This window comes from Rhinoderma darwinii, chromosome 5 (genome assembly GCF_050947455.1).
Source record: "Rhinoderma darwinii isolate aRhiDar2 chromosome 5, aRhiDar2.hap1, whole genome shotgun sequence".
In the NCBI taxonomy this organism is placed as follows: Eukaryota; Metazoa; Chordata; class Amphibia; order Anura; family Rhinodermatidae; genus Rhinoderma; species Rhinoderma darwinii.
This window is the reverse complement of record NC_134691.1, coordinates 314431006-314456934: the sequence shown is the minus strand read 5'-3', so window position 1 is coordinate 314456934 and position 25929 is coordinate 314431006. Positions and strand designations below refer to the sequence as shown.

Here is a 25929-nt window from a genome sequence, read left to right as displayed (position 1 = left end):
TGTTTAATTAAATGGTGTGCAGGACTGGGGCGTAGTCCCCTCAAAAAAGTGCCGGGACTATGTGGCCTGAAGTAGCATAGGCAGAGCTTTTAGCATAGGAGGAGCTAACAGCAGAGGTGGAGCTATCCATTTAAAGAGGCTGTCGCCACATTATAAGTGCCCTATCTCCTACATAATGAGATGGGCGCTATAATGTAGGTGACAGTAATGCTTTTTATTTAGAAAAACAATCTATTTTCACCACGTTCTGAGCGATTTTAGCTTAATGCTAATGAGTTGCTTAATGCCCAACTGGACGTGTTTTTACTTTTGACCATGTGTGAGTTGTAAAGAGGAGTGTATGACGCTGACCAATCAGCGTCATGCACTTCTCTCCATTCATTTAATCAGCGCATAGTGATCTTGCTAGATCACTATGTGCAGTCACTTACTTACACATTAACGTTACTGAAGTGTCTTGACAGTGAATAGACATCACCTCCAGCCAGGACGCGATGTCTATTCACAATCCCGACACTTCGGTAACGTTTGTGTGGGACTTACAGCACAGCAAAGCGTAATCTCTATATAAACTGTCATTTACAGTGTGATCTCGCAAGATTACGCTTGCTCACCTGTAAGTACCACGCAAACGTTACCGAAGTGTCGGGATTGTGAATAGACATCCCGTCCTGGCTGGTAGTGATGTCTATTCACTGTCAAGACACTTCAGTAACGTTAATGTGTAAGTAAGTGACTGCACATAGTGATCTAGCAAGATCACTATGCGCTAAATAAATGAATGGAGAGAAGTGTATGACGCTGATTTGATTGGTCAGCGTCATACACTCCTCTATACAACGCCCACATGGTCAAAAGTAAAAACACGCCCAGTTGGGCATTAAGAAAGTCATTAGCATAAAGCTAAAATCGCTCATAACGTGGTGAAAATAGATAGTTTTTCTAAATAAAAAACACTGCTGTCACCTACATTACAGCGCCCATCTCCTTATGTAGGAGATGGGGCACTTATAATGTGGTGACCGAGCCTCTTTTAACATCAAATTTGTGGGGTGCTCATGAAAATAAAAGATGACATTGTGTAAATATGGACTATGGAGAGATATTGAATGACTTTTTTGTGTTTGGGCCGGTTAAGTTCGTTATTAAAGGGGCATCTACCAGAGGCCAGTACTGCTTTTTATCAAAGGGACATCTACCAGAGGCCAGTCCTGCTCTTTATCAAAGGGACATCTACTTGAGGCCAGTCCTGCTCTTTATCAAAGGGACATTTACTTGAGGCCAGTCCTGCTCTTTATCAAAGGGACATCTACTTGAGTGCTGCATTTGCCTTCACAGATAAGAACCATCAATTAACATAGTACCCGGACTAGTAAATGTAGTGAAAGCACGTACAGTACACAGTGGCGCATAGCATCCTCCACATTCAAGGCTTGTGGTTATCTACTACGTAAATTCAATTCAGCTCTGAAGCAGAGTTTTCCTGGATTAATGTGCACATTGAGGATCATGTACCAGAACCATCAGTTGCATTTTCATTTCTACGCCAGCAAAAATGGTGATATCTGTGACATCATTTTTAGATGTTGCACAAAAACTCCCATTTGTCGCAACTTGAGTGACCTGTCTATGACCAGTCAAGCCTACTGTAACTGGTGCCACAACTGCAATATCATTTTTGTTGGAGCTGGAAAATGGTACTAAACATCACTAAATATGGCCCATTTGTTGCGCCATTGTTCTGATCCACAAGAATGGTCAAACCTTAGCATAAACTTCTAGAGGTTAGTTAGAAATTCCCATCATACAATCCCTTTTTTTTTCTCAATCATTGATTACTTAATTTCCAGACACCGTTGTCCTGAACTTGGGACACATCCCATCCTCCATATCCACTCTTACCTGAAGAAGATGGTGTAGGTGATGGCCTTTGGTAGCTTCTCCAAAGAGCGGGAGGTCTATTAAGATTATTTGCCAAATGGGGTAGCTGGTTAATAGCAGCATTTCTATGGGGGAAACGGTGGGGGGTGTGGACTGACAGGAGACCCCTTTGATGTATATGCTGGTCATGGTGATGCTGAAAATATGGATGGTGGGTGGGTTTAGTCTGTGGAGAAAATCTACCTCCGAAGCCAGGGCTTCCATCGTGGGGGAAATTTTGGAGCAGCAATGCACCATTATTTATCGAAGCAGCAGTGACCCCTCCCTGGGGAAACAAGCTTGCATCCTTTTTAATGATCGTGTTAGAAGAAAGGGTGATAGTAGTTGATCAATTGCTGAATCCAGTGAGGAGGGAAGCAGAGGAGGTCAGGGTCTGGTTTGATGACCCCAGCCCTGATGTCTCTTGGTAATTGAACACTGTCAACACAGGGTACGCTATTCCTATTTTCTCCTTGCCATTTTCCAAAGAGTTGTTTCCTTGATTTTTCTCAGATTCACCTTCTCGGGGGGTCAGGTAGGATTCCTGCTTCCTTGCTTTGGCTAGGGGAAAGTTGCTGTTTTTCTAAAGTTTCTTGCTCTTCCTGTTGAGATTTGGATTTGTCTGACCCCAGAATCTCATCCTGAATGTTATGGGCAGCTGGAGCAGGAAAAAGCCAAGCTGACCCAGCACTACTGCCATTGGCAGCTGTATTATTTATAAAAACAGCGGGGCTTGGATTGGCGTCTTGATGAGAACGAGGAGGCTGCAGATGTGGATGAAGCCTGACTGGAAAATCTTATTTATTCCCAGTGTTATTTTGCACCAGCACTCCAAACTTGCTATACCCCATTATTACAAATTTCAAGTACAAAAATCAGGTTTTTCTTTTTTCTGCTTGAGGCCAAATTGTTCTAATTCCTAATAATCAAATAAGCTATTACAGTATTCTAAATTCATCCTATATTAATGTGAATCCTAAATAAATATTTAAGTGATATCCTAGAAACTTTTTAAGCTTGTGTGGCTCCTTACATAGAATGTTTAACTGGATTGTCACATATAGTTACACTTGTTAAATTAAACTCACCCATTATGTATAGAACTATATGTGCACTTTAAGTTTCCTAAGCATGCCCAGCCCATTTTGTTAGGCTGTGCTCTGTGAGAAGGGTGGAGGACAGTGCGCGGCATCTCAAAGGTATTTGACGCATCCACCAAATACAAATGTTTAGTGAAAAGATACAGTATCAGATTCAAGATTAATGCATAAATACGGTGCCAGAACCAAGCTCAGTACATATATACAGCACCAGAACCAAGCTCAGTACATATATACAGCACCAGAACAAAGCTCTGTACATATATGCAGCACCAGATCAAAGCTCATAACAAAAACGCAGTATCGGAACCAAGCTCAGTACATGCAGCACAAGAACCAAGCTCACTACATCAATACCGTACCAAAACAGGGGTCATTACATATATATAGCACTGGAACCAAGCTCAGTACATATAAACAGCAACAGAACTAAGCTCCATATATAAATACAGCATGAAAACCAAGCTCAGTACATATATACAGCACCAGAACAAAGCTCCATGTATAAATACAGCACAAGCACCAAACTCATAACATATATATATACAGCACCAGCACAAATACAGCTAAATGCAGAGATCACTTGCAAATTCAGTTGAACCTCTGCCATATAAGTTTGTACCTTGTAAAACCACATCTCCCAGTATGGCTCGAACAATAGTAAGCATATGCTGGGAGTTGCTGTTTCACAAAAAAAGAATGCTACCATCCATCATCTCGCTGCAGATCATATGAGTGACGACTGCACTGATCAGGCAGAGGAAGAATAAACATTTACATTTAATGACTCACAGGTGACGTATTTTCTGACTGGTATTGTTCATTTTCTATTTTTTTTCCTCTATCCGGTCCAGACCTCTATAATGACTTCTCCCGACCATGACTCATCTCTGCAGAGTTTGCCACTCAGATGTATATGGCGCCTACCTTTTCCAACATAATGGAAAATAAAATGGTGTCACATGCTGTGCCCCCTGAAAATAGTGCCCTAAAAAAATAAAGCGTCAAAAAGGCAGCGCCTGCTAAAAAGTGCCTCATGCAAATAAAGCACAACATTCACACGCTGTGCACCATGTAGAGGGCCGCACACACAGTGCCCCTCCTTAGAGAGTAGCCACACGCATACCCACCTATTCCTGTTCTCACACTGTCCATCTTCTGAGCATGCCTGCTCCAGCAGAGCGGCACAATATCACATGACCGGGACATCTCCAAGGTAACTGCCCTGTCGGTGCATGTGACCCTCTGTACTATCGCAGACAGGAGTTTTTATTATTTAATAAAGAAAATCAAGGGTGTGAGGGGCCTCTTTTCAGAGCACCCTGGCAGCAGAAAAGTGTCGGGCAGCACCCTGGCGCAGGGATGCACCTCTGTTGCTGCTTATCCCAGGGGAAACGATAGTATCAGGTTGGTAAAAATCTGTACAATACCGATAGGTTTGAGAGATTCTATTGAAATTATGAGAATTGGACAGCTGAATTCTGATGCTATGGCTCTTTGAACCTTAAATTACTACTAATGCAAAATAACAGATTTCTCTGAATATTTCATAATAATACATGCTTTAATATGCACATATATTTTTATTTTAAAGGAGAAAAGCCATATGAGTGCCCAAACTGCAAGAAGAGATTTTCCCATTCTGGTTCTTACAGTTCCCACATAAGCAGTAAAAAATGCATTGGAGTTGTTCCTGTTAATGGACGAGCACGATCCGGATTGAAGACCCCTCCGTGTTCTTCCCCATCTCTTTCTGCATCCCCTGGTAGCCCAGCGCGGCCACCAATTCGACAAAAGATAGAGAACAAGCCTTTACAGGAACAACTTCCAGTAAACCAAATTAAGACTGAACCTGTGGATTATGAAATTAAGCCCATACTACTTGCGTCAGGAATCAACTGTTCAGCCCCTTTGCAAAATGGGGTGTTTAGTGGGGGTAACCCTCTACAGGCAACCAGTTCTCCTCAGGGTGTGGTACAAGCTGTTGTTCTACCAACTATGGGCCTGGTATCACCTATAAGTATTAATCTTAGTGACATTCAAAATGTTTTAAAGATGGCTGTGGATGGGAATGTAATCAGACAAGTGTTAGAAAATAGTCATGCAAGTCTTGCATCCAAAGATCAAGGGACACTCACCTCCGCAACATTTCAGCAAGCGGGTCATTCTGTCATTTCAGCTATTAGTCTTCCTTTGGTTGATCAAGATGGTACAACCAAAATAATCATAAATTACAGCTTAGAGCAACCAACTCAGCTTCCAATTGTTCCACAAAACTTAAAGAAAGAAGTCCCAGCAGAAGTTTGCAAGGCGGAAAAATTACCGCAAGATCTCACTATTAAAACCGAAAAAGACACAAAGTTTACAGCGGGCAGCACTTGCACGATTTCCGATGATGGTCCACAAAACACAAATGCACTTCAAGAACTCAAGCACTATGACCAGAAGAAGAGTGATCTACTTCCTGAAAGTAGCAAAGATGAGCCTGTTCAGTCAGAGTCCTCTTCTGTGGAAACCACAGATGGAAACCTTACTCCCAGTCAACCACCATTGAAAAACCTCCTATCTCTTCTAAAAGCTTACTATGCGCTGAATGCGCAGCCAAATGCCGAAGAACTTTCTAAAATTGCCGATTCAGTAAATCTACCACTAGACGTGGTAAAAAAGTGGTTTGAAAAAATGCAAAGTGGAGAAATTTCTGTTCAGTCCTCTAGGTCGTCTTCTCCGAAATCTGAACAAAATGGTGTCTTGACAGAAAAAAGTACGGAATCAAAAGATGATGACAAAGCTCAGAATGGCATAAATGACTCGCAGGACCTTCGTAAAAACGAGCCCTCTCAACCATTGACCACAAATGGTTCTACGAGTGGCACGACCTCTCCGTCACCACTAAACCTCTCTTCTCTAAAAAACTCAGATGATGCAACAGTCTCTGACGAGGTACAGAGCCCATCGGAGCAGCAAGAAGAACCTCTAGACTTATCCTTACCAAAGCAGCTTGGAAATATACCGGAACGACCTTCCATAACTAGCGTTTACCAGGGCAGTGTTTATTCTGTTCAAGAAGAACCCTTGAACTTATCTTGTGTTAGAAAAGAGCCAATGCCAATGGACAGTATTGAAAAGCTTGAGCCAACTCTTATTATAAACCCAAGTGCCAATCCCATAAACATTGCTATTCCTACACTCACTGCCCAATTACCAACTATAGTTGCCATTACCGATCAGAACAGTGTACCCTGTTTAAGAGCACTAGCTGCCAACAAACGGACTATCTTGATCCCTCAAGTGACATATACTTATGCCACCACTTCCACACCAATCGTTCCCGAACCACCACAAAAAAGCCTCCAAACAAACGGGAGTCAGGTAAAATATATTATATATTCTATAAGTTTTCTGAAAACCTATATGGACTATGGGCAAATGGATAAGTTTGCTAATATTGGAATCCTGATTTAAGGCTATGTAGTAGTGTAATTTATTTGTGTGCATGTTACAAGTTTAAAGTCTATGTCTCATTAAAAATATCCCACCTTTTTGTGTCTACAGCTCCTTTTACAGGCCTGTCTCCATGGTTAGACTACAAAACATGTAGCCTGATCCTGCAGTCATAAACTCTTCCATCTGTCCCCTACTTCTCGGTCATGTACCAAATGTATGTAACAAGAAGTAGGGGAGAGATGGAATGAATTATGACTGCAAGTTCAGACTACACAGGTTTTGTTTGTAGTCTGTTACCATGGAGACACATAGGACTGTATAGGAGCTGTATACCCAAACTAGTAGGATATTTTTAATAAAGACTATTTGCAATGTTGCTTCATTGTTCATTATAGATAGATTGAAGCAATAAAAATAGCCTTTAATTGGTGTATATTATTTGGAAGAAGTAGAAGGTTTAGGTCTTACTTACACAACTCCTAGATGAGTATCCATCTTTTGCTCAAACCCAGCAGCTGTACCCATAGCTCACATGTTCATAAGCAGACAATGCCATACTCTATGCACCATGCAAATGTGGCATTGCGATGCAACATATACAATTTACATTAAGTGTACCTACTGAATAATTTAGAGTAGAAGTAACAATTTAAGGCCCTGTTCACACTTTGTTTTTTGCAGGCAGTAAAATCCGTCAGGAGTTTTGAGGCATATTTTGACCTGCCTGCACTCTGTGCCGCATTTTTGGTGGCGTTTTTCGTCCACGGCCATTGAGCGCTACGGGCAAAAAAGGCAGCGAAAGCCACTTTCTCTGCCTCCAATTGATGTCAACAGGAGGTCAGAGGTGGAAATGCCTGAAGGGCATGACTCTTTGCTCCCAGGAGCGTTTTTTCCGATGAAATTCCCAATGAAATTAATAAGAGGAGATTTCTGCCGTTTTTTGGAGCGGTTTCCAACGCAGTTTCCGTGTCAAAAACTGTGCCAAAAAGATCCATGTGAACTAGTGGGAATTTAAAAGCCTGTCATAGTTATATTGGTGCTGCTATGTGTGAGCTATCACCAATCTCTGATGTGCTACCATGATTTTGTGTAGGTTTTCCTTGTATCCATTATCTGTGTTATTTGCTTTTCTGTATTTTCTTGTGACAGATGTTGGAGTGGCTTAGCTGTGACATGCTCTAAAAGCTAAAATTGATTGGAAAAACCTAGTATACTGCAATTGTATGCTATTCATTACAGTGAATGTACTCTATGTATAAGCAGCTGTATTATAATTAAACTAGTATAGAAAACCTGTTACACAGACACACAGGCAAATAGAGGCACAAATAGACAGAGACTGAGCACTCACATCTCCTTCCTCACAGGCTTCTTGCAAGTCTGGCTATGGGGGGAGCTAACCGTGCCTCGGACACCACGTCATTACCAAATATATATATATATATATGATAATTTACCGTGTTTATGGCATGTGCAGTTTTAGCTAGGCAAGCTGCAAACATGAGGCAAGATGTCCGCAGGTAATTTCGGCCTCCTATATAAGGCGTTTTTCGCATGAGTGTGTGAGATTTTCGTCTGAAAAAATGGGCCTTATTTTTATCCAAATGAATGTCCGTGTGTTATCCATTTTTCTACGCCACAAGCACTTTTTGATTTTGGATGGATAGCGCGCGGATGTTGTCCATGTGCTGTCCGTTTAAAAAAAATTTATAAAAAAAACACACCTATACTTTGAGCATGTCTTCGCTACTGAAATGGAACAGAATAGGGCATGCTGTGAGTTTCTTGCAATGGGCATATGCTCCATGAAGAAAACTGATGTGTGAATAGCATTTTTGGTTGGTGCATGAATTTTTTTTTATACATAATGTATCGCTGTTACCGTATCGACCCCCGAATAAAGTAAATTGTCATTTATAGCACACGGTGAACGCCGTAAAAAAAAAAAAAAAAAAAAGAGATGAAATAACATTGTGAGAATTGCTGGTTTTTGGTCACCTTGCTTACCAAAAATGAAATTAACCCCTTAAAGACCTTAAAGAGGCTCTGTCACCAGATTTTGCAACCCCTATCTCCAATTTCAGCAGATCGGCGCTGCAATGGAGATAAGAGTAACGTTTTGTTTTTTTTAAAACTAGCATTTTTGGCCAAGTTATGGCCATTTTTATATTTATGTAAATGAGGCTTTCTAAAGTACAACTGGGCGTGTTTACAGTAAAAGTCCAACTGGGCGTGTATTGTGTTTGTTACATCTGGGCGTTTTTACTTCTTTTACTAGCTGGGCGTTCTGACGAGAAGTATCATCCACTTCTCTCCACAACGCCCAGCTTCTGGGAGTGCAGACATAGCGTGTTCTCGAGAGATCACGCTGTGTCGTCACTCACTTCCTGCCCCAGGTCCTGCATCGTGTCAGACGAGCGAGGACACATCGGCACCAGAGGCTACAGTTGATTCTGCAGCAGCATCGGCATTTGCAGGTAAGTCGATGTAGCTACTTACCTGCAAACGCCGATGCTGCTGCAGAATCAACTGTAGCCTCTGGTGCCGATGTGTCCTCGCTCGTCCGACACGATGCAGGACCTGGGGCAGGAAGTGAGTGACGTCACAGCGTGATCTCTCGAGGACACGCTGTGTGTCTGTGCACTGCCAGAAGCTGGGCGTTCTGAAGAGAAGTGGATGATACACCCAGCTAGTAAAAGAAGTAAACACGCCCAGATGTACGCACATAATACACGCCCAGTTGTACTTTTACTGTAAACACGCCCAGTTGTACTTTAGAAAGCCTCATTTACATAAATATAAAAATGGCCATAACTTGGCCAAAAATGCTCATTTTTAAAAAAACAAAACGTTACTCTTATCTCCATTGCAGCGCCGATCTGCTGCAATAGGAGATAGTGGTTGCAAAATCTGGTGACAGAGCCTCTTTAAAGAGGCTCTGTCACCACATTATAAGTGGCCTATCTTGTACATGATGTGATCGGCGCTGTAATGTAGATTACAGCAGTGTTTCTTTTATTTTGAAAAACCATCATTTTTGACGGAGTTATGACCTATATTAGCTTTATGCTAATGAGTTTCTCAATGAACAACTGGGTGTGTTTTACTATATGACCAAGTGGGCGTTGTACAGAGGAGTGTATGACGCTGACCAATCAGTGACCAATCAGCGTCATACACTTCTCTCCGTTCATTTACACAGCATATAACGATATAGCTATATCACTATGTGCAGCCACATAAACACGCTATAACATTACTGCAGTGTCCTGACAATGAATATACATTACCTCCAGCCAGGACGTGATGTGTGTTCAGAATCCTGACCACTTCTCTGCACTTCTCTGTGATTTACATCATAGCAGGCGTAGACTCGCGAGATTACGCTGTAAGCTGTCATTTACAGCGAGATCTCGCTGTGCTGTAAATCAGAGAAGTGGTCAGGATTCTGAATACACATGACGTCCTGGCTGGAGGTAATATATATTAATTGTCAGGACACTGCAGTAATGTTAGAGTGTGTTTATGTGGCTGCACATAGCGATATATCTATATCGCTATGTGCTGTGTAAATGAATGGAGAGAAGTGTATGATGCTAATTGGTCACTGATTGGTCAGCGTCATACACTCCTCTGTACAACGCCAAAATTCATTTAGAAAAAATGATAGTTTTTCTAAATAAAAAACTGCTGTAATCTACATTACAGCGCCGATCACATCATGTACAATATAGGGCACTTATAATGTTGTGACAGAGCCTCTTTAATGACCAGCTAAATGCTTCTGTTCTTGCCTTTCTGCCTTTCAGCTGCCATAACTTTTTAATTTTTTCATTGACATGGCTGTATGAGGCCTTGTTTTATGCGAGAATATAGGAAAAAGCAATTCTTGGCATTGTTTTTCTTGTTTGTTTTTTATCCCGTTCACGTTTCACGCTAAATAACCCATTAGATTAATTTTATTAATTTTATTACAGTCGTATAGATACCTAATATGTGTAGGTTTTTTGTTTTTATTTATTTAGTGTAGGGGCAATAAAATATATTTAATGCAAAATAATAAGTTTTTAGGGGCTTTTTTTTTTCGTTTTTTTTTTTTTTTTTTTTTTTAATCCCATTAAGGGATAACTTTATTTATAACTTTTATTTTTTACTTATAATGTATTAGCATACTCCTGTATGCGAATACATTACACTGTGTCACTATGACACAGGCTGCTGATCGGGCAGCACAAAGTGTGCCTGAACAGCAGGCAAACGGAACAGACAGCCCTGGTGTCCTCTCTAGGTCCCCAGGGCTGACTGCAGAGGGATTCCCCGGTGTTTGATCGCATCACCGGAATTCCCGTGATGCGATGAAAGAGGGGGAATTCCCTTTGATCATGCCGCGGTCACGGACCGCGGCAATCAACGGGTTTAAACAGCTGGGGTCCGAATGTTTTCTGACCCCAGCTGTGTTCAGGAGGCTTCTCTAGGATCAGGAGCTGTAAGTTACGGCTCCTGCTTAGAGGATGAGCGCTCGCACGAGCGCTGATCAGCCTGATCTACTGAGACGCCAAAAGACGTCGTAGACTGGGGACCTGCACTGCCTGACGTCAAAAAACGGTGGGCGGTCAGGAAGGAGTTAAGAGTGATAGAAAAAAACGCATGTACCCCAAAATGGTACCAATGAAAACTACAGATTGTCCCGTAAAAAAATAAGATATCACATCGCTCCGGTGAAGAAAAAATAAAGTACTGGTGTTACAAAAGGGGGAGAATATTGGGCACCATTTATCAGTGCGACACTGGTCACATATCTGCAGATTAATATTTTTTGTTTACTGTATTATTATACCCTCTTATTATGCCCTGATGTACTCCGCACAGATTACATATGCCCCCACATCATAAACTGTGGTTTTGCTGGTTTTTCAAACCGAACAACTGCCAAGCAAAATCTGCGCTCCAAATGGCGCTCCCTCCCTTCTGAACTCTACAGTGTGCCCACACAGCAGTTTGTCCACATATATGTCATTGCCATACCCAGGAGAACCGCTTATGGCTATGTTCACACAGAATTTTTTGACTCGGAAACCGCGCCACAAAACTCGTCAAAAACGGCCCTAAAATGCCTCCCGTTGATTTCAATGGGAGGCGGGGGCGTTTTTTTCCCGCGAGCGGTAAGGCCGCCTCACATGAAAAAAAAAGGGATATGCCCTATCTTCGGGCGTTGACATCAATGGGAGGCAGAGAAAGCGTATTTCGCAGCGCTTTATGCCCGCGGCGCTCAATGACCGCGGCCGAAAAACGCAGCGAGAATCGGCGTGCAGGGAGAGGAAAATCTGCCTCAAACTTCCAAACTGAATTTTGAGGCAGAAATTCCGCCTGCAAAAAACTCAGTGTGAACATAGCCTAACATAGGTATTTATCTTCAATGGCACAACATACTGTGCACTAAATTGGCTTATCAGTGGAAAATTGCAATTTTCACTTTGCTCTATCCGCTGATCGTTCATTTCTAATAAAAAACAAACAAACCCTGTCTGGTCAAAATCCTCACTACACCCCCTTAAAAAAATGCCTTGAAGGGTGCAGTTTCCGAAATGGAGGTCACCACTTGTTTATTTTTTTTTTACTATTTGACCTCCAAGCCCTGCAATTGTGGGCCAATGCTGAAAAAAATCACCAAAATAGGCCTCACATGCGCATATGCACTTTCACTCCTAAATCCTGTCATGTCCAGCAAATTATGATAAATGACTTGAGGGGTGTAGGTAAAAAAATAGGGTCACTTCAGGGTTTTCCACTCTACTCTGGTAACTAAGGGATCACTGCAAATGCGACATGGCACCCGTACACCAGTCCAGCCAAATGGCGCTCCTTCCGTTTTGAGCTCTGCCATGTGCCCAAACAGCAGTTTAGCCATACATGGGGTATTGCCATACTCAGAAGAAAAAAAACACCACACAATTTGTTACTTAATTTCTCCCATCCCCCTTGTGAAAATAAAACATTTGGAGCTAAAACTACATATTTTTGGAAAAAATTCATTTTTACTGCCTAATTCTAATAAAACCTATGAAACACCTGTGGGGTTAAAATGCTCACTACACCCCTAGATGCCCTGATGGGTGTAGTTTCCAAAATGGAGTCACTTCTCAGGGGTTTCTACTGTACTGGTACATCAGGGGTTCTGCAAATGCGACATGGCACCCAAAAAACAATCCAAGCAAAATCTGCATGCCAAGTAAGTAGCGCTCCTGCCATTCTGAGCCCTGCTGTGTGTCCAAACAGCAGTTTATGACCACATATGGGGTACTGCCGTTCTCAAGAGAAATTTCTTTACAAGTGTTGGGGTGCTTTTTCTTTATTCCTTGTGACAATGAAAAAACTCACATTTTAGTGGAAAACATGTAGATTTTCATTTTCACTTCATAATTCCAATAAGTTCAGCAAAAAAACAGTGGAGTCAAAATGCTCACTTTACCGCTAGATAAATTCCTTGAGGGGTATAGTTTCCCAAATGGCATCACTTTTGCGGAGTTTGCACTGTTTTGGCCCCTCAGGGGCTTTGCAAATGTCACATGGTGCTGCAAACCATTCTCGCAAAACTTGAGCTCCAAAAGTCAAATGGTACTCCTTCCCTTCTGAGCCCCGCCTTGTGTGCTAACAGCAGTTTATTACCACACTTGGAGTATTGCTGTGCTCAGAAGAGTTTGTTTTACAAATATTGGGGTGCTTTTTCTCTTATCTATTGTGAAAATGTCTGAGCTAAATTTTATTTAAAAAAATTTAGATTTTTTTATTTCACGGCTTAATTCCAATACATTCTGTAAATAACCTGTAGGCTCAAAACGCTCAATATACCCCTAGATACATTTCTTTGAGGGGTGTAGTTTCCCAAATGAGGTCACTTTTGGGGGGCTTTGCAAATGCGACATGGCATGCAAAAACCAATGCAGCAAGACGAACTCCAAAAGCCAAATGGCGCTCCTTCCCTTCTGAGCCCTGCTGTGGGACCAAACAGCAGTTTATTACCAAATATGGGGTGTTGCCATAATTGGGAGTAATTGCTTTTCAAATATTGGTGTGCTTTTTCTCCTTTCTTACTTGTAAAAAGTGAAAATTTCTACATTTTATTGGAAAAAATTTCGATTTTCATTTTCACGGCCTAATTCCTCCAAATTCAGCAAAAAATCTGTGGGGTCAAAATGCTCCTTATACCCCACGATAAATTCATTGAGGGGTGTAGCTTGGCAAATGGTGTCTTTTAGGGGTGTTTCCACTGTTTTGGAATGACAAGACGTCTTTAAACTTGACATGGGGCCTAAAATATATTCTAATAAAAAGGAGGCCCCAAAAACCACTAGGTGCTCCTTTGCTTCTGAGGCATGTGTTTCAGTCCATTAGCGCACTAGGTCCACATGTGGGATATTTCTAAAAACTGCAGAATCTGGGCAATAAATATTGAGTTGCGTTTCTCTGGTAAAACTGTAATAATTTTGTACATTTCACCTCCACTTTGCTTTAATTGTTGTGAAACGCCTAAAGGGTTAAGAAGCTTTCTAAATGCTGTTTTGAGTACATTGAGGGGTGCAGTTTTTAAAATAGGGGGATTTCTAATATATAAGCCACTTCAGAACTTAAAGGGGTTTTACACTTTCTCAAAACTGATGACCTATCCACCAGATAGGTCATCAGTATATGATCGGTCCGTGTCAGACACCCGGACCCCTCACCGATCTGGCACTCCGGTTGCCTCCGGGCACCAGACGATGTTGCCGGAAGCAGATGGCTCCGGTCAAAGAATAGCGGCCGAGCTGCATTATTGCAGCTCTGCTCCTAATCAAGTGAATAGAAGCAGAGCTGCAGTTCCGCCGAACGGCCGCTATGCAGTGATTGGAGCCACCTGCTTCCGACTCCAAACTACTGCATCCCGTTCCAAACATCCAGTGCACGGAGGCAGCCGGAGTTGTGGATCGGTGCGGAGTCCAGATGTCTGACATGCACCGATCATATACTGATGACCTATCCGGTGGATAGGTCATCCATTTTCAGAAAGTGGACAACTCCCTTTAACTGGTCCCTAAAAAATAGGTTTTGGAAATTTTCTTGAAAATGTGAGAAATTGCTGATAAAGTTATAAGCCTTGTAACGTCCTAGAAAAATAAAAGGACTTTTAAAAAATTATGCCAACATAAAGTAGACAAATAGTAAATGTTAACTAGTAACTATTTCGTGTGGTATTACTATCTGTCAAGAAAATACCTTTTTAAATTTAGAAAAAAATAAATTTTTTCAAATTTTCACAAATAAATTACTCTGTTAGTGGTAAAATGTGGTCGATTACATTCAGTACAATGTGCCACGAGAAAAGATTCTCAGAATTGTTTGGATACATAAAAGCATTCCAAAGTTATTACCACTTAAAGTGACACGTCCGATTTGAAAAAATTGTCCGTTTCCTTAACAGGTTCCCGACCGCTGGCCGTAAATATACGGCCAGCGGTCAGGGTCTCTAAAGTCCGGCGTATAGTATATATACGGCCGCACTTCAGAGACTGTGCACGCGCGATCGCGTGCACACAGCTCTGTGCCCTGGCTGTTGCTAACAGCCATGGGCACTGGGCAGAATGTCAGGGGTCAATCTTTTGGCCCCTGAACATGTGATCGCTGTGACAACCAATCACAGCGATCACATGCATTTCTGCATAGAAAACAGTGTGCACGCGATCGCGTGCACACAGCCCTGTGCCCTCGCTGTTACCAACAGCTCTGGGCACTGGGCAGAGTATCAGGGACTAATCTGATGGTCCCTGAACATGTGGTCGCTGTGACAACCAATCACAGCGATCACATGCATTCCTGCTTATAAAACAGTGTGCACGCGATCGCGTGCACACAGCCCTGTGCCCACGCTGTTACCAACAGCTCTGGGCACTGGGCAGAGTATCAGGGACCAATCTGATGGTCCCTGATCATGTGGTCGCTGTGAAAACCTATCACAGCGACCACATTTGTTTTATTTTGACTTTTCTGGCAGTAAATCTCCTGCCTCTTTTCTTCTCCTCAAACATTGTTTCAGTTTGAGGAGAAGAAGAGACTCGGGAGAATTGCTGCCAGAAGATTACAGTTACAGTTACAAAAAAATACAGTTACACTCTAAAACATTCTCTGTATAGATAGATTTCTATCTATCTATACAATCTATCTATCCATCTATCTTTTTTTCTATCTATCTACCTTTCTTTCTTTTATTCTATTAGAATAGGCAGGTAGGGAGTATATAATTATATATATATCCACATATATATAATATATATAGCAATAGCGGTTTATTTTTTTGTTAGCGGTAGTGTAGATATATATAGCAGTTAGTTTGTGTGTTTTATAAAAAAAATCAAAAAATAAAAAATTTGTTTAGTTAGTGTTAGTGTTAGTTACGTTATGGCGAGGAAGTTGTTTAGCGCCGAGGAGGCATACGCCATGCTGTGGTCTGAGTCGGAGACCGCATCAGAGATGGCGTCCGAGATGGAACCTGTTTTAGGTAGTGACGATGACAGCGTCACTTCAGGTTCATCTTCAGGGGACGTTGTCCCTGATGCAGTTGAAACTGCAGAACTTGAAAGCGCAGGGCCAAGTAGCGCTGTAGCACGGGACAGCCTGGTCCCTTCAGTCCAGGCTCTTGTATGGGCACCTGCCCCATCTTTTGGGCCTAGAATCCACGGATTTACTGCCACTCCTGGCATAACCGTGGACAATACAAATTTTGTCCAAATGGATTACTTCCATTTATTTATAACGGACGACATCCTAAATCAGATTGTCCACGAAACAAATTTATATGCCACGCAATATATAAGGCAGAAACCTTCATCCACCCATGCCAGAGATTGGACGCCCACCAATTTGCAGGAATTAAAAAAATTTTTGGGGCTCACCCTAAATATGGGTATTGTCAAAAAGCCCTCCATTAGGTCTTACTGGTCAACAAGACCCGCCCAAGCCACCCCAGTATATTCTGCAGTAATGCCCAGGTCTCGTTATGAGACAATAATGAGGTTCCTCCACTTCAATGACAACGCACAGGCCCCCCCAAGTACCGATGCAAACCGGGATCGGTTGTTCAAAATAAGACCGCTAATAAATTCCCTGAATAATTTATTTCTGCAACTCTACACCCCTGAGCAGAATGTAAGTGTGGACGAATCCCTCCTCAACTTTCATGGCAGACTTAGCTTTCGCCAATATCTACCTTCCAAAAGGGCAAGATATGGCGTTAAGCTCTACAAATTGTGTGAAAGCGGGTCAGGATATACCACCGCCTTCAGGATTTATGAAGGGCGGGACCGCACAATAAATGTTCCTGGATGCCCCCCTGATCTTTCCACCAGCAGTAAGATCGTGTGGGAGATAATGCAGCCTCTGCTTCACAAGGGGTACCACCTGTACTGTGATCATTTTTATTCCAGTGTGCCCCTGTTTAGGCATTTGCATGCTGCAAGGACTGGGGCATGTGGTACCATGCGCAAAAACAGAATTGGTTTTCCACAGCAATTAGTGGGGAAGCGCATGGTAAAGGGGGACTCCTGTGCTTATGCATCTGAAGAATTGCTGGCGGTCAAGTTCAGGGATCGCAAAGATGTGTATGTGCTAAGCACGATTCATACCGCAGGAACAGTGGCAGTGAGGGAAAGAGGGGCAACATCGGACAAGCACAAACCAGTGAGCGTGTCCGAATATAACAAGTACATGGGGGGGGTGGATTTAAGCGACCAGGTTTTACAGCCCTATTTAGTAAAACGCAAAACTAAAACCTGGTACAAAAAGGTGGCCATTTATTTGTTACAGGTGGCCATCCACAACTCATTTGTGCTCTATAAAAAAAACAGAGGCAGAGACACATACCTGGATTTCCAGGAAAAAATTATTGAAGGCCTCATTTTTGATGTTCAGGACACCCGAGAATGCCCCCAGTCTGAGGATGTCACGCGACTGACTGAAAGACACTTCATCAGTCGGATTCCCCCAACAGCAACCAGAAGCAACCCCCAGAAAAAGTGCCGTGTCTGCAGAAAAGACGGGCACCGCAAAGATTCCCGATATTTCTGTCCCTCATGTCCCTCACAACCAGGCCTGTGCATTGAGCCATGTTTTAAAAAATACCACACTGTTCTGAATTATTAGATTTTAGTTAATTTGTTGAAAATATATTTGCCCTACATTACGTTTTTATTTTTCCCCTGATTTTACTCCAAGGGTGAGGGAGGGAATGGGTGGGGGGTGGATGTCATGTTTGATGTTTTCTAAAGTTCATCTGCTGGAGAGCTCCATTTGCATTAACCTGCAATTTCTTATTTTAGAAAACCCCAAAAAATAAATTCCCATTATACCCCTAGATGAATATTTTGGGATTTCTGCTTCAAGAGCAGATATTTTGGAAGTGTTATAGAAACTCTGAGTTTTGTAAAACCAGCTTTGAAAAAAAGCGATTTGTGAAATAATCTTCTTCTATCCTCCGCACTCCTACATCTCTATGTGATAAATAAGGCCACATATTTGGTATCCCCGTGCACGGGAGAAGTGGCAGAATGTGAACGGAGATTAATTTTGACTGTGGTCTATACCGTGTGTGAAAAATGCTGGTATAAACTGACGCATTTGCTAAAAAATTGCTAATTTTATTTTGATCCATCTTATTCAAGAAACTTTCAGAAGAAAACTGGACTGTCTAAAAATATGATAAACCCCTTGAAGGAAACCTTGTGGGGTCTACTTGTGTGAATGAAGTCATTTATGGGGTGTTTCTAATGTTTCAGCAGCATTAGGCCCCCCAGAAAACAGTATGCGGCTATAAAATCAATTGCAAAATTCCTGGACCAAAAAGACTCCTTTTATGCCAAGCCCTGGCACATGCCCGCACAGTGAATAAGGCACACATATTTGGTATCCCCATGCACGGGAGAAGTGGAAGAACGTGAAAGGAGATGAATTTTGGCCGTGGTCTATACCGTGTGTGAAAAATACTAGCCTAAACTGACGCATTTGCTAAAAAAGTGCTGATTTTATTTTGTTCCATCTTATTCAAGAAACTTTCAGAAGAAAACTGGACTTGCTAAAAATATGATAAACCCCTTGAAGGAAACCTTGTGGGGTCTACTTGTGTGAATGAAGTCATTTATGGGGTGTTTCTAATGTTTCAGCAGCATTAGGCCCCCCAGAAAACAGTATACGGCTATAAAATCAAATGCAAAATTCCTGGACCGACAAGGCCAAAAAGCCTCCTTTTATGCCAAGCCCTGGCACATGCCCGCACAGCGAATAAGGCACACATATTTGGTATCCCCATGCACGGGAGAAGTGGAAGAACGTGAAAGGAGATGAATTTTGGCCGTGGTCTATACCGTGTGTGAAAAATACTAGCCTAAACTGACGCATTTGCTAAAAAAGTGCTGATTTTATTTTGTTCCATCTTATTCAAGAAACTTTCAGAAGAAAACTGGACTTGCTAAAAATATGATAAACCCCTTGAAGGAAACCTTGTGGGGTCTACTTGTGTGAATGAAGTCATTTATGGGGTGTTTCTAATGTTTCAGCAGCATTAGGCCCCCCAGAAAACAGTATGCGGCTCTAAAATCAAATGCAAAATTCCTGGACCGAAAAGGCCAAAAAGCCTCCTTTTATGCCAAGCCCTGGCACATGCCCGCACAGCGAATAAGGCACACATATTTGGTATCCCCATGCACGGGAGAAGTGGAAGAACGTGAAAGGAGATGAATTTTGGCCGTGGTCCATACCGTGTGTGAAAAATGCTAGCATAAACCGACGCAATTGTTAAATTCTTGCATTTTTTTCCAATTTTGCCCACTTTAGAGAAAAAAAAAAAATGATATATACTGACAAATGCCACTAAAACAAAGCCCTATCTGTCCTTTAAAAAGAGTGTAAAATTCAAAGATGAACTTTATTCACCTGCTGAGTTATAGTCATCTAAAGAAGCGCATAGCAAAATTGTGAAATTTGCTCTGGTCATTTAGCTGTAAAACAGCCTAGTCCTTAACCGGTTAAAGAGGCTCTGTCACCACATTATATGTGGCCTATATTGTACATGATGTGATCGGCGCTGTAATGTAGATTACAGCAGTGTTTTTTTATTTAGAAAAATTATAATTTTTGACGGAGTTACCACCTATTTTAGCTTTATGCTAATGAGTTTCTTAATGGACACTGGGCGTGTTTTTACTTTTTGACCAAGTGGGCGTTGTGGAGAGAAGTGTATGACGCTGACCAATCAGTGACCAATCAGCGTCATACAATTCTCCCCATTCATTTACACAGCATATAATGATCTTATTACATCACTATGTGCAGCCACATAAACACACAGTAACGTTACTGAAGTGTCCTGACAGTGAATATACATTACCTCCAGCCAGGACGTGATGTCTATTCACAATCCCGACACTTCTGTAGCGCTTCTGTGAGATTTACAGCAAGCCAAGCGTAATCTCATTTTAAATGACAGGTTACATCGTAATCTCGCGAGATTACGCTGGTCTTGCTGTAAATATCACACAGACGCTACAGATGTGTCAGGATTCTAAATACACATGACGTCCTAGCTGGAGGTCATGTATATTCACTTTTAAAACATAAAAAATAGGACCATCGACGCTGCAAGGATGAACAGAAGGATGGAGGACTTAGATAAACATCACGGCAAGGTTTTAATATGGAGGGCTACGCGTTTCAACACCGGACTGGTGTCTTCATCAGGACAAACTTAGTTTGATGTGATTTGGACCTGGCAGCAGCAGCCCTAATACTCTTTTGACACCCATTAGTGTCTTTTGGGGCAGGTGAGCTTATTCCTAACAAAGTTTGCTCCCCTGCCCAATTTTACTTTTACTTTGCACCATGTGGCGCCGTGTCTCTTTTTGTTTCCTGTTTTAGTATGTATATTCACTGTCAGGGCACTTGAGTAACGTTAGTGTGTGTCTATGTGGCTGCACATAGTGATGTAATAAGATCATTATATGCTGTGTAAATGAATGGAGAGAAGTGTATGACGCTGATTGGTCAGCGTCATACACTTCTCTCCAAAACACCCACTTGGTCAAAAAGTAAAACACGCCCAGTTCTCCATTAAGAAACTCATTAGCATAAAGCTAAAATAGGTGATAAATGTCAAAAACGATCGTTTTTCTAAATAAAAAATACTGCTGTAATCTACATTACAGCGCCGATCACATGTACAATATAGGGCACTTAAAGAGGCTCTGTCACCACATTATAAGGCCAAAACAGGCTGCGTCTTCAAGGGGTTAAGAGACAGATTTTCTTCTAATCATGGCAACCATGACATCTATGTTAACGGGCTAACTTACATAGGATGTGCAGAAGAATTTATGTTATTATTAAACTACTGTATGAGAGGTTTATTGGATAATTCATGCGTCTCCAGGACAATGGTGTCCCCACCATTGTAAGTTGAAAATATTATAACTTGAGACCATAACTCCCATAGAAAACTAGTAATTGGTTCCAAAGCCCCCAAAATATCAGATAAAGCAGATAACTAATACAGACTAGGGTTGTCACGATACCAGAGTTTGGACTTCGATACCGATACTTTGTGTAGTATTGCGATACGCGATACCAAAACGATACTTTGCCAACAACAATAATAAAAAAAGTTCTTCCATTTTCTGATGTGAGGTACGAGGTGTGATGAATTTTGAACCTCCATGTGCCTCATATTAATAGTAATTAACCCCATTATTGCTCTCAGTCATAATGGACAACTTTGGGTTAATGTGTAAGGTACATGATTGGGTTAATTACTATTAATGTGAGGCACATGGAGCTTTAAAATTCATAATATCTCGTGCCTCATTAAGTGAAAGAAAGCCGTTTTTATTTTATTTAATTACCGTGTAAACATCATAAATAACGCTATAAATTTATTATGGTCACGACAATGCCGAATATGTGTCTATTTTATGTATTGAGACTTACTTTAATGTTTATTGTAAAAAAAAAGCGTGTTTTTTTTTTTTTTTTTTGGGGATTTTTAAACTCTAATGTACTAACATATCTAGATACTGATAGTACACAGGCAGTTGTTAGGACATACCTAAGTATGCCCTAACAGGAAATATGGTCAGACAGCCCTGGGGTCCTTCAATGAAACCTGGGCTGTCTGCCCAAATATGGTATGTCCCTCCATCGCGTCACAGGGATTCCCTGTGACGCGATCCAAAGGGCATCCCCCCATCTCATTTACCCCGTGAATGCTGCGGTCAGCTTTGATCGCAGCATTCGGGGGAATAACGGCAGAGATTAGTGATTTCTCTTATCTCCACCATTAGAGCGGGACCGCGGCTCTGTAATACAGTCATTGCCCTGCTCCTGACAAGAATTGTGTGCGCGCGGTCAGCATGATGTGATGCGGCCAGCGCTGCTTTAGTGAGCAGCAGCGCAGGCACTGAAGACAGAACATGGGGGTGTTTTGCAGTGCGCCCGCCATGTTCTGTCTTCAGTGCCGGCAATCATTAGTGCAGCACTGGTCGCATCACATCATGCTGACCGCGCACACTAGTCAGGGGCGGGGTATGGCTATATTACACAGCCGCAGCCCGCTCCAACAACATTCAAAAACGCTCCAACAACATTCATGTATTACTATACTTAGCTGTGCGGCCACACAGCTTAGTATCGAAATACATGGATTAATGGTTTCGAACCTTTTGAGGGTGCACGGTATCGAAACCGTATCGGATTTTCGATGCATCGTGCATCCCTAAGGCCCCGTTTACACGAGCGTGGGGGCATGCAGACAGTCTGAGTTTTGCTCAGCGTGAGTCCGCTGAAAAAAACTCACGACATGTCCTATCTTTGTGCGCTGTTCGCGCATCACGCACCCATTGAAGTCAATGGGTGCGTGAAAACCACGCATGCCGCACGGAAGCACTTCCGTGCGAACTGCGTGATTCGCGCAACAGCTGTCAAACTCTGAATGTAAACAGAAAAGCACCACGTGCTTTTCTGTTTACAAACATCAAAACGGAGTGTCATAATGATGGCGGCTGCGAGAAAATCTCGCAGCCGCGCATCATACGCTGATGACACACGGAGCTGTTAAGTGCCTTTTGCACACGCAAAACGCACACGCTCGTGTAAATCAGGCCTAATACAGATAAAACAAGTCCTTACATATAAAAGTCAGAACTAGCTGCTGGAGGCTGTAAATCACTTTCTCTGATGAGGACAGGAGCTTCCTCAGAATTCTGCACAATACACCGTCTGCCAGAAAAAGAACAGAGCGCCCTCACCCGGTGTCCAAAGGAGCAACTCACCCTGGCAGAGGAGAAGAGCAGTACAGGACATGTAGTACCGTACTATACTGTAGAGAGGCGCTACTAGACAGCCAATCAGTACGTGCACTGCAGTAATACAAGTGTTTTACAAGAGAAATGCCCATGCTGATTGGCTGGATCTTCCAGCCGAGGACACGCCCCGCAGATCCGGACTGTCTGTGGCATTGTGCGCTGAATGTGGTTTTAAGTTACAATGACCCAGGAAAGACCATTCATTGTATATTGAAACTATTGTAACCTGAGGCCATTGTAACTTGAGGGACCAGTGTGGTATGTAAAGCAACAACCCTTCCACCATCATGTGGTCATGGTCTTCAGAATCCTCTTTGGACCACATTTCATCACTAGTTTTCTGCTGACTTGTAATTGTATCTATGGAGTTAAGGCGTTGTCCAGGACTGGGCATTCCCTTCAAATATTGGATAAATGTTGCTAATTTAGTTGGAAAAGAAAGTGTGGTTGGAGGATTTTGTATTTATTGAGTAATATTTTGTGACACTCTGACCTTGAGTATAATGAGTATTAAACCACCCAGATCTGTACAGAATTGATGTTACACAACTAAGCCCTATGTCAAGTGCTTTCTTCCATCAACGCTAAACCCAAATACACAGTAGGAAGTGTGTACATTGCTGCCGGTCACACGCGCCGTCTTGCATGTGGTTACTGCTCATTTTATTATCTCTATGGAATCACTTCACATTTCTTTGCAGAGTGTGAGAACTTTTCCTTGGGAAACCACAGTAATAACACCTGTTCCTGCGCTAATACTTGTATTCTGCTCTGCTACCTTGTCCTGCAACACCTGGATGCTCAGTCCAATTCTGACTTAGGACTTGTTCACATCAGCGTTGGTTTTCCGTTCGTGGGTTCCGTTGCAGCTTTCCATCTGAAGAACCTGTGAACGGAAAGCCAGACGGAAACTAAAGCCTCAATTTGAATTACAATTGATTTCAATGGTAATACTTCCGTTTGCCTTGGTTTCTGTTCCGTAAGGTTTCCGTTTTTTTTGGGTTGAAAACGATAGTATGGTTGACTGCGCTATTGTTTCCACTAAAAAAAAAACAAAAGCCTAAAACCTTTTGGGAGGGAAATAAACGGAAACCAAGGCAAACGGAAGGATTACCATTGAAACCAATGGTAATGCAAATGGAAGCTTTAGTTTCCATTTGGCTTTCCGTTCATGGGTTCCTCCTACGCAAAGCTGCACCGGAACCCATGGATGGAAAACCAACGCTGATGTGAACCCAGCCTAAGGGGGCATGGCGTAAAATGTGCCAAAATTTGGATAAAAAAAATGTTAACTATGCCAACCAAGAGGTTGTACAAGGAAATGTGTCTAGCAAGATTAGACAAATTTATCATACAGCGTGCGCCAGGGTGATAAATTTGGTGCCTCTGCCAACTGCCTGGTCTAGTTTTTACGCGGTCTAAATCTTAAAGTATATGTACACCTTTGATACTTGTGTATTTGTGTTTGGTGCAACTTTTATAATCACTTCTTTTACAAATAATTTTTACTTTTTGAGGTATCTTGCGCGAAGACCTGAATTTTGGTGGCAGCGAGTCCTGCGTGTCTCTGACCTATACCTGTTATTGATCACGTCTAAGGCCCTGTTCACACGCCTGTTTTTAACGGCCATGTGACGAACGTTTTCTTTTTTAACAGCCATCACACTGCTGCAATAAAATATGTTAACCCCAATGCGGCTATTAACATGGCCGATTTTTCGACAGCCTGTTCTACCGGTCAAAAATTGAACATGCACTATTTCGGGCCGTTCTCACAGCCACACGGCTGCCATAGAATTCAATGGGGCCGTGTAAAAAATGGCCGTCACTTGGATGCCATCCATTAAAAAAGGTTCCTGCCCTGGAGTGACGTCAGGAGTTTGCTGGCCCTGGAGTCCCTGAGCAGAGCATCCTCTAGCACTCTGCCCTGGGGCTCCAGCACTTACTGAAGCTCCTGATGTCACTGTCCATATTTGGACAGGGCATGGTGCAAACACCAATTCCCAACAGGATGCAGACAAACCACAATGCTACATAGAGGGAGATTTATAAACAAAAGGAGATAAAGGAGCTAAATAGCCAATAGTAATAAAATTAAATATCTTTTATTGACACATAAATACACAAAATATATTTTAAAAAAAAGGACAAAGGGACTCTGTAGTTCCAAAACAGCACAACAGGAGAAACTCCCAGAAATAATCCAGGGCAAAATAAACAGACAAACCAGGTCCAGAGTATAAGACACAGTGTCTAATGATACAGATGACAACCTTCACATACAAAGGACAGGGTAAAGAGTGGAGATGAATCACCTGAAAGAACAGGTCCACAGACTGAAAAGTCAGTCACCACCCATCTATTCAAAAAAAGTCGTCTTACCCATAGTAAATGGACCGGGAGAATCGATCAAGTGTGCTGTTTTACCCCAACGCACGTTTCGCGGTCTGCTTCCTCAAGGGGTATGATGTATCAAAGAATGAGACAGCACTATATCTGATAGCCAACAGGTGTTCATCACTGGTTCAATTAACACCCTCCAATGAACAGCGGCGCGCATTCCCTGCCGAAAACCGGAAGTGAGGCATGCCCCACTTTCAGCCCCCGGCGCCGTAGCGCACATCCGGAATCCCCAACGCGTACAGGGATCCCGAGCATGCGCAGTGTGCCAAAGGGGGCGGGAGCGAGGCAGAGCCACACAGCGGAGTCGTACAGGAGATGCGCGCAACTCATTGGAAGGTGGAAAGAGGTCAGAAGAAACGATGCACTGTCAGAGAAAGTAAGTGGCAATATATAGAGCGTATGGATCGGAATCATCTAAATGAAGCGATAACTAGGTAAAAAAATGTGGGTAATGAAAGTGTAATACCGAGAGAAGTGAAATAAGAAATCGGCAATTTAAAGAATACATATAGTACTCAGATAATAGCATTGACATTTAAATATGGTTATGTGTAGGAAATCCTAAACATTTGTCGTGGTTAGAAAGTTAAATTAAGACTGGGGACACTGGAAGACACAGTCTAAGTCCGCAGATATAAGAGAGACACTAAGTCTCATATTAGAGTGAGTGATAGGACAAGGATAAAAAA

General features: G+C 42.2%; 1 protein-coding gene across 2 annotated transcripts in view; it reads left to right on the top strand.

Annotated features, from left to right (window-relative positions):
• The window catches only part of ZEB1 (zinc finger E-box binding homeobox 1), a 150983-nt gene that overhangs the window by 103795 nt on the left and 21259 nt on the right, over nucleotides 1-25929 (top strand). For both annotated transcript variants that reach the window (XM_075827485.1, XM_075827486.1), the window contains exon 7: nucleotides 4615-6389. In XM_075827485.1, the coding sequence (XP_075683600.1) occupies nucleotides 4615-6389 (1775 nt within the window). The remainder of the gene's footprint in view (nucleotides 1-4614; nucleotides 6390-25929) is intronic.